The sequence below is a fragment of the Montipora capricornis genome, chromosome 2 (assembly GCF_036669925.1).
Source record: "Montipora capricornis isolate CH-2021 chromosome 2, ASM3666992v2, whole genome shotgun sequence".
In the NCBI taxonomy this organism is placed as follows: domain Eukaryota; kingdom Metazoa; phylum Cnidaria; class Anthozoa; order Scleractinia; family Acroporidae; genus Montipora; species Montipora capricornis.
Genome location: NC_090884.1, coordinates 22,633,035 through 22,643,034, shown reverse-complemented (window position 1 = coordinate 22,643,034; position 10,000 = coordinate 22,633,035). Strand labels below are relative to the sequence as shown.

Below are 10,000 nucleotides of genomic sequence, written 5' to 3'. Positions count from 1 at the left end.
ATGATAACTTGGCCTCAGAGTCAAAATTTATCCTTCCTTTTTGTTCGTCACTAGCGCCGCGTCGAACCCGAAAAAGATGGTTTTAACAGTGAACGAAAGAAATAATTATACACACGAAGCACGCGACAGTTTTCTGACAGGTTGTAGGCTTAAATAAACTTTGGTTTGTATCAATTGTGACAACTTTGCTTATATTTAAACGCAACTCTCTAAAACCGGGTGTAATAAGCCTAATTTCTCTATTCCGAAACATCTTGTGTGTTCTTAGGGTTTTACGAACAAGATTTAAGGGAAACGGTATTTTTGATGAAATACGGATAGTTCCGCATTGTACCTTCATGTTGATAACAGGAATTGGAAGTTCCATCCAGGCCCAGGCTTCTGGGGCCAATATTTGGTAATACGTACATTGAATTACCCGCAGGTATTTCCATAATTTACATTGTTCTTCTTAACAATGGTTAAGAACATTTGCCGAATCGACTTTGAAATCTTTCCTCTGCATTCTTCGCGGGCGAATTCTTGAAATGATCGGTGATACCCGGCAACAATTGGAGAGGGTAGCCCAGTTTAAACTACTTGGAGTATGACAGCAAAATAACCTACGTTGGAACTACCATGTCGAACAAACAACAAAGAAAGCCTGCAAGAGATTATACTATCTACGTGAATGTAGGAAAGCAAGGTTGCCTACGGAGACTGGCACTACAGTTTATTATACCAAAATCCGTCCACTCCTTGAATATGCGTCACAAGTCTGGGGTGTTCTACCACAGCATCAGGCAGACGACTTAAAGTCCATACAAAACAGGTGTCTGAATATAATAGGCATATCAAGAACATCTCTCCCAGCTTTGGAGCAGAGACGCATGGAAGCAACAAAACGTGAATTGAAAAGAACGATAGAAGACATCAGTCATACCAATCAAGTATTCTTCTCAAAGCTAAGTATAAGTCATAGTTACAATCTACGATCCAAACCTGGTCCAGTAGTCATACCAACTATGGTATATCTACATTTAAATTCTCTGCAATAAAAATCTGGGAATCTGTCCGACTAGAATTTAAACGTCTTCCATACATGCTCTTCAAAAAGAAGTATACCAGATTCTTATTGAGTACTCAAAATTGACCATAGATTAACTGCTAGCTATATAAGATATGCTACGTAATATGTAGTATTTATGTATGTCTTCTCTTACGATAATATCCTAGTCGTCCTTAGTGTAGCTATCAATTTCAATTATATTTAACATGCGGCCAACGCCAATTTATATCTACACATGACAGTGACCAACTCGAAAGCTGATTGGCTACTTTGGTCACTGTACACTATTAAATATAGATTTTTTCTAGCTAATTTCTGTTAGTATTTTCTCCATTATTGTAAACTATGTTATATTAAGTTGTTTCTTCTCTGTAAACAGTGTAAAATAATAAACTTGAACTTGAACTTGAACAAGGTCTGGAACCCAAAGACATGCAAACTCTTTTATAGTAAAAGCCGCAAGGCTGCTACATTCTTAAATGTATAGTACACCTATATATCTACATTTATATTTATATTCATTATTTCCAGGTAAAACTGCGAGGTCTGGAAATAATTTTATTGTAATTTTACATTATTTCTTATGTTGTAAATCCGTTGTATTTCTCTGCCAAAATGAATTATTAAAGTTATTATTAACACAGACTCTACGCCTGTGTTGTGAGATTTGATTAAAGTGCCCCTGTGATAAAAAAATCACTTCCTTTTTTTCTTCAGATTTTGAAAGTGTGTTTGCTTAACCCCTGGCTGGCAACATTTTGAGCTTTCACGTTTATTCAAAGGCCGTTTACTTTTTGAGTGTAAGTTTCGGATTTCACGGTTTCCCACTACTCACCTTCAAAAACTGACCGATTGAACCTCAGAGGGTTGCAGCACGAGAGTTTTGGGCTTTCAGATTTCAAAACTCGCGTTTTAGCAATTGACGTAATTGTCTCCCCGATCCAGCTCTCTCAAGATCTTAAAGTTAGTAATGGCGAACCATTAAATAGGAAAAAACCAGTTAAAGTAAACAGGTGTCATTTTGAAATCAAGGCTTAAAACTTTGGTCGCTTAGTGTTTAGCTAACATAGTTTTAAAATCCAAAGAAAAATAAGGATTGATTTTTTGGTCACGGTAGCTCTTTAACGATTCTATGTACTTATTGACTGAGTGGGAGGGCCGGACGGGAAAATATTTGGCTCCAGGGCATGGCGTACGAGCGAGGTCCGTGCGCCACGACCGAGGGCCAAATATCCTGTCCGGCCCGACCTACACTCAGTCAATAAGCATTTTATCATATGAGCTCTTTACACTATTCATGAGCACTCAGAGGATGAAGTTTGGAAAAAAGAAGTAACAAAACTTTGCCCAGAAATTTAGCTAATATGTTGTTTGCATTTACTTTTATGGATGTAAATAACTTGGATGTTTAAAAGCGACGAAATCCTCTAAAATCGCATCGGACGAAGCACTAAGTGTTGCTACAAGCAGTTGCAAAGAGGTTGAGACACTGAATCGAAAATTGACCTCTTCTTCCCCAAATCCCTTTTCTTCCAGTTCAAAAGAAAAGTCCTAACGCCCCTCCTTCCCCTCCCCCTTTTTCAATGTTGATACCCTTTAGTTTGAATGCCAAGTGGAGGTGGAAACAACTTTGTTTGGGGGGGGGGGGGGGGGGAGGATGCACGGACTTGAATGACACGCATTGTACGGTTATGTCTCAATTCTTTTTCCGACTGCTTCTAGCAGCGCCGTACAGCTGTTTTAGGCCCTGCTCGCGCTAATGTGTACGGCCCTCATACGGGGATTTTCCCAATAGTTTTACAATAAAAGCGCACGCGGGGCCTTAAGGGCCATACATATGGTTAAATTGACCAAGCGTGAGGTCAAGATGGCTCAGTGGATATTGGCCAAGTTCTTTTTGTGCGTGTTTATGAACCAAGACCAAGTCGAGGTCCATAAACACGCACAAAAAGAACGAGGCCGATATCCAGCCATCTTGACCGAACAAGCTTGGTCAATAAAGGAGTGAAAAGCGATGTTGTAGCTCTTCAGTCGAAGACAAAGACAATGGAGAATACTATGCATGAAATGGAATCAGGCTTATCCTTCAGTGAAGTTGAAATGACGAAGCTAAAGAAACGCGTTGAAGAGAACCAGCAGGAGATTAAAGAACTGGAAGACCGCTTATTATACAAGGAAGTTTATGATAGAAGGGAGAACCTGCGTTTTCTTGGCATTCCTGAAGAAGCTGATGAGAATACAAGCAAAGTGCTATATCAATTTGTAGGACAAGCTCAATATCGAGGGATCTCGAGAGATTGAATTCCAACGCGTACACCGGATAGGAAATAAGAGAAGCGGGTCTATTAGACCAATAATTGCCCGTTTTTTGAGGTTTCCTGATCGCGAGAAAGTTTTTCGTAAGGCGATGGAATTAAAAGATGGATTGGATGTTAAAGTCTACACGGACTTTCCAAAAAAAATACAAGATAGAAGAAGGAAACAGTGGTCCAAAATGAAGCGTGCTAGAGAGGCTGGAAAGACTGCTTTCTTCAGTAAACATGAAACAGATAAACTATTTATAAATGGTGTTTACTTTCCCTTTATTGCATCACAAAATAACCCTGCTTCAGTTGAATGAGGAGATTAAGGTTTTGATATTTCTCTTTCATTTTCTGCATGTTTTTTTTTTTCTTTTCTTTTTTTTTTTGAAATACAGTTTGTCGCGGGAGCGGTGAGCTGTACTTAATTTGAATAGTGGCAATCAGAGTTTCAATCCCAATGGACTGCATCTCGGATATAATTATCCGCAGTCCTTTTAATCTGTGTTTTACCTCTTTGTTATTTTTGTCATACTTGTCAGTGTTACGTTATTTATACATTTTAGTTGCCTTACTGCTTTATTTTTACAATGAGAAAATTACGAGCGTTTTGGCGAGGAGGACGTCATTTAAGCTTAAACTTGCAAGCACAAGATGGTCAACGAAAAGCAAAACGTAGATTTTAAATTACTCTCGCTTAATGTTAGAGGGATTCGTTCGCCGTCAAAAAGGAAGGCTATATTTCTTTAGCTGGAGAAACAGAAACAGGATATCATTTTTCTACAAGAAACTTATAGTACACCCGAAGTGGAAAGCACTTGGAAGACGCAGTGGAAAGGTAAGAAGTTCTTTGCTCACGGTACAAACCATAGCTGTGGTGTGATGATTCTTGTCAGAGAAGATCTAGAATTTGAGTAGAAGCCATTAAACGCGGACTGCGAAGGCCGCTATATTTTGTTAGAAGCTGTTGTGCAAGGCTCAAATTATACCTTTGTGAATATTTATGCGCCCAATAAGGTACAGCAACAAAGTGTGTTTTTTAGAAATTTAAATGATGCGCTCGATCTTTTTTGTGGTGACTTTGAAAAGAAGATAATTATAGGTGGTGACTTTAACGTTACTTTTGACCCTAATCTTGACTGTTCGGGCGGTACTCCGGCTAAAAAAGACTCAGTCAAGTGTATTCAGGATATGTGCCTTGATTATGACGTGATAGATATATGGAGAGTAAAGATAAAGTTAAACGTCTAACGCTTATCAATGACATTGAGGATGGCGGTCTTAAATACGTATACGTATATATAGTTTACGTCATAGAAAGTGCGGCGTACGGGGTTTTATGCACGAGTTGGTTGTGTCAAAAACCCGAACGAGCGAGGAACGAGCGAGTGAGGGTTTTTGACACAAACAACGAGTGAATAAAACCCCGTACAAAGCACTTTCTATGTCGTGAACTGTTTATTACACATAACATGAGAATTTTCATTAAAATAGTTTTCTGAACGCGAATTAGAAACAAAAACTCACTAACAATAGAACCAAATGCAAATTTAATTTAATTCAATAACAAAGTACGATTTGCACGAGATGCACGAGTGATTGGCATGGAAACGCCTTTACGCTTTCGTTGATTGGTTATACTTCCACATGTGAAAGAGCTGTACGCCATTCTGATTGGCTGTATAGGCCTTTTTCACATGTGAAAATAAAGCGTATAGATTTGTACAAATGGAGCTTTATGGAATAAAATTCTCATGTTATGTGTAATAAATACGTGTACGTATATTATTGTAGAATCAACGCTCTCGTACCATCTCTCCGAGTATGTATTTCCAGAATTAAAGCTCTTTATGAGTTGGAGACTGCTATTTCAAAAAGTGGAAAGAGTTTGGCTTTTCATTTTCAAAAGTGGGGCAAGTATTCTAGACAAGGGCAATAACGTATTTGCAGAAGTGTTCACAACCCTCGCGGCCTCGTCGAAACGTGTTAACTTAATATTCACAGTTTGTTGTTATCAGCTTAGGTAGCCTTAATGTAGTTTGTGCGTGTGTGTGTTGTAGCTTAGTGTTGTCCTAATGTAGTCATTTGTTTTGTTATTACTAAACGTAAACAATAAAAATAAATAAAATACAAAAAAAGAAAAATAATAAAGGATTTATTATATGGGATAAAACTTTGGTCTTGCGGGACCAAGCGAGAAATCCCGAACGGACAAGATAGCTCCATCTTTGCCTTTGAAGACAAACCACTTCCTGCACAAAAAAAGACGAGAAGAAGTACGTTTTCTTCAAACCTTGACCGTGTAGTACTTGTATTTCCATCAGTTTGAGTGTAATCTTTATTCACATAATCCATCTAAGCCTTAGCCCAAGTAATGGAAATGCGCGCATAGAAGGACAAAGAAAAAGTCTGACTAGGGTGGGAAAAATTGCACCATGATGACCTCCTGCATGAGTTTTATGAGGTTTCACTGTTTGGGAAAAATGAAGGTGGCCTCAGTTATCCAAACAGAGTCATTAAGTTGTCTGCCGAGTTGAAGGTCACGGTGATTCGGTCAACGACAAGCCGAACATCAGACAAAAAACATTTGGTATTCACTCTAACTACGTTTTCGCACCTGTCGTTCTCTCAATCAGACACAGCGATGGGTTTATCAATTAGCGATGACAGGTGGCGATCAATTTTTGTAAAAGATAAACTTTCTCTTTGTGGCGAAGTATGTATATATTATAGTGTTTTGGGATTTGAGCCTGTTTTACTTCCATAGGTGGTGTTTGATCGGTTCCGATCGTAACTAATATTCCTTTGAATTCCTAAATCCACGGAAATTTATTCAAACTGTACATTGCGTGCCCAAAACCGGGCCAAAGGGTCGGTAAGTAATTTGACGTCAAACACCTTCACAAAGGCTTACATAAATGACGATAGTGCATGTAAGGGTATAGTTCAAAGAAATATAATTATTTCTTACGGAAAAAGCTGTGTGAAAACGAATCAGAAATCATCGGCGTTACGAGTATTTCTAAACACAAAAAATTAGAGAACAGTTGTATGTGTTTAATAGTGACAGCTGAAATACGCAAGTTATTCCCTTTTAAAATGTGATAAAAGACCGATCCAGTTTCCCACAATTATCTCACGGACACCGAGCTTCACAAATAAGACTTCATGCCAGAAAGTTATCTATGTCTACTCAGGCATCAGAGCGACATTAGTCCTGTGTCCTTTAATTTAAAAGAAAAGGACACGGCTAAGAGTGTCGTGGAACCAGGCCGCCAATGAATGGCTTATGAAGACTTCCTACGTTTTCATTTTTGAAAACGGCCTTTTCTCTCTCTTTGTGGACTTTTTCTCAATTATTCCATGGTTATTCAAACAGAGTGATACTATGTTAAGGCATTTAAATGCACGGGGGATTACTGCGCCTTTTACTAACATGCGGACTCTTTAATTCAAAGGTCAACCGACAAATGCGTTTTTCGCCAGCGTCAATCTAATGTTCGCCGGCTCCTCCGAGCTTCCGACTACTGTCGAGCGCGCAGTAATAAAATCACATCGTTGAGCCCAGTTCAGTCAACATAGTCGGAAGCTGGAAGGAGCTGCCGAACATTTGATTGACGGTAGCGAAAAACGCATTTGTCGGTTGACCTTTGAATTAAAGACTCCACATGTTATTGAAAGGCGCAGTAACGTTTAAAAATACCAAGCATGAGATTAAATGCCCTGGAAGGATTATTAAGTGGCCCAAGAGAAAGTGCTGCACTTTGGAATATGCTATGGCTCACCTGACACTTGCCAAACCTTGCCTCGAAGCTACAGAGACTGTATCGTCCTCTGCCATCACGGAGAGATTCTCAATACACTGCAATGTTAAAAACAAAATAACCCTACCTTTTATTAGCAATATTTAACGAATGGCCTGAGTGTACCTTTCACAGATCGCGACTCGGAATTCATGATTTAATTCACTCTTAACGCACCAGAAACCAATGACAAACAGACCTAAAATTCAGCAGCAAAATATGGTTTCCGTCAAATCTGTCAAAAGGGGGTCTGAGCTTAATCTTAATGACATTAGCCTTTCTCTTCGAGATAGGACTTCGCAGTTTCGCAGCAATGAAACATATTTCTAGTAACGTAACAATGGGTAAAGTAAATCAATTCGACTTCCTCTAGTAATTCATCTTGGTAGTTAATTTATGCACGATTAAACAACCACGTTAATGTATTTCGAAAGCCAGCTGACTGCATCTCGTTCACCGGAAGTTAGAAGAGCGCAGAAGAAACGGTTATTTATCTTCACAAGTTACTACGCAACCTATGATATTATAATAATTCACTGTTTAGTAATTTGAGAGAACGAATTCGCCTGGCAAAGCAAGACAAAAACCTTTTAGGCAACAGGAACTGGAACGTAATTACATGTTTTGCTTACGTGTTCACTGATACATCGAGAGACGTGATTTTCAGAGTTTAAAATTGTAAATACAACTACAGCTAGGTTTTTTTCGAGGGGAGATCAGGTGAGAAAATATCGATTTCATAAAACAGTCAGAATTGAAGAGTTCTGTAGTCAAAATTCCGTTTTTCATCCTGTTTTTCTTAGTTATTTCGTTTGCAAAACATTGCTATGCTAGGAAGAAAAATAGCCAGCGTTGTGGATACAGATCAGATCGAAACGGACAATTGCCATGCTTTTGCAATTTTTGGCCATGAAAGGAGCTAAGCAAATCAAGAACTGATGAATTTTGCAAACTGCTATATTTCACAATAAAGGTAACAAAAATTCCAAATTATGATCACCATTTCAATGTCGTTCCTATACCATTGTTGAGCGACTTTTTTTATCAACAATAAGTGACATTTATTCCAAATTTGAAATACTAAACTATATTTGAATTAAATAAATATTCGCAAAATTCCTTACCGGTTTCAGTCTTGCAAGGGTTATTCTCAAATTCTCTGTATTGATATAAAGGCTCACTCGAATAACGTTTGTAACACAGGTAGCATTTTCCATAGGTCGGTTTAATTATAGATCACGAACACGAATTTGTGCTATAAATATCAAAGAAACGTTTGAGCGTCATTCGTGGGCCGTGTGTTTATTTAGTCTTACCACGTTCTGACGTCATGTGCATCTGATAAAACGTTCAACATATATTTCGCAATACCTCTCGGGTTGTATGAGCTTATTTTTCTTTTTTCTCTGTTTTTTGTCCTAGTTTTCCTCTGTCGTGCCCTTCATTGAAACGGTTGAAAAGCTAAACTGCAAATTATTTCAAGCGGAGGTTGTCTTGAATGAGCCAAAAAGCGACTGTCTTGTTGTCACAATTTTCCGATATTTCTGGTACGAACATTTTATCTCCACATGCGTTCTTCCCACACCTTGCGTGCGCGTTTAACGATTTTTGCCCTCAGTACAAGCAGCTGTATTTCAGTCAGGTACGCTAGCCTAACCGAGGGGATGGTTTGCTCGCTTTCGAGATTAATTGAGGAGGGTGACTCTATTAGACCAGCGCTTTCTGTTCAAGCAAAATTTTCAGAAATTTCTGTAGCGGTCAAGTAGAACGGTCTATTTTGGTTGGATTAGATCGAAGTGTACCACTTTATTTGATCAAATTGTTGCTGTTGGTTGGCGTAAAACTTACTCAACACCGCGGTGGCTTGGGTCAGGTTTGTGAAAAAAAATCAACACCGTTCCATTGACCTGTCCAAAAATTAGCATAATATTCAATCTTCAACTGAGCATTTTCTTTGTAAGTGGCACGTGGAATGCGTGCATCCATACGAAATTGAGTTTTTAAGGAGTCGTTATAAGATTTCTATGCCTTATACCGTGCTTCAGTGTTTTCTTTGCTGAAAAAGCCTACCTTGATATTCCTTCCTGCATCCTGCAAGTTTAAAAGTGCACGCACGGGCATTTTAATTTTTGGTTTTAAGATTCCCAAATGGTCAAATTTGGGCTAAATTTTTGACATGTCTCTTTAACTTAGCATGATGCAATGTCAACAATTTTCACCCAAGCAAAAATCAAGGAGTTTTCAAGCTGTTTTCCACAAAATCCTTTTTTTCAAGGGCTTTTCAAACGCCCTTGAAGTCCAAAATTAAATTCCAGGGCTTTTCACGGACTTCAAGGAGTAGCACGAACCCTGAAAACAACTACTTGCTACCTTCCGTAACAATAGGGCCGTTTATACGAGAGAAAGTAAGCCGCGGCTAACTCTGGCCGCGGCTTACCTAAGCCGCGAAAGGAACTATTTATACGAGTATAAACTCCCCGGCCAGGATGAGCCGCGGCTTGAGAAAGCCGTGAACGTAGATTTTGTACCAGACGGGGTGTTCGCGGCTTACGTAAGCCGCGGCCAGAGTTAGCCGCGGCTCATTTTCTATCGTATAAACGGCCCTAATGTCACACCATTCGAAACTAGTCGAAAAGCCAATTAATTTATCCATTGGATAGCGCTATACACCCTTCGAACAACTGGGGCCTGGTGCTTAACCTCTCTATTATCTCCTTTTGTTCGTCCAGCAGCATTTCTAGAGATTGGTTGCAAATCACTTACATCAACGACGTTTATGCCAGTTTCATTCTTTAACAATCAGCGCACATTCAATAAGCGGAAAGTGTTTGAATCATCAATGTAATGCG

At 39.0% G+C, this 10,000-nt stretch overlaps 1 protein-coding gene across 2 annotated transcripts in view; it reads right to left on the bottom strand.

Moving 5' to 3' along the window:
• Positions 1-10,000, bottom strand: part of LOC138039127 (ras-specific guanine nucleotide-releasing factor 1-like) — a 59,539-nt gene that overhangs the window by 16,865 nt on the left and 32,674 nt on the right. For both annotated transcript variants that reach the window (XM_068885308.1, XM_068885309.1), the window contains exon 14: positions 7,134-7,210. In XM_068885308.1, the coding sequence (XP_068741409.1) occupies positions 7,134-7,210 (77 nt within the window). The remainder of the gene's footprint in view (positions 1-7,133; positions 7,211-10,000) is intronic.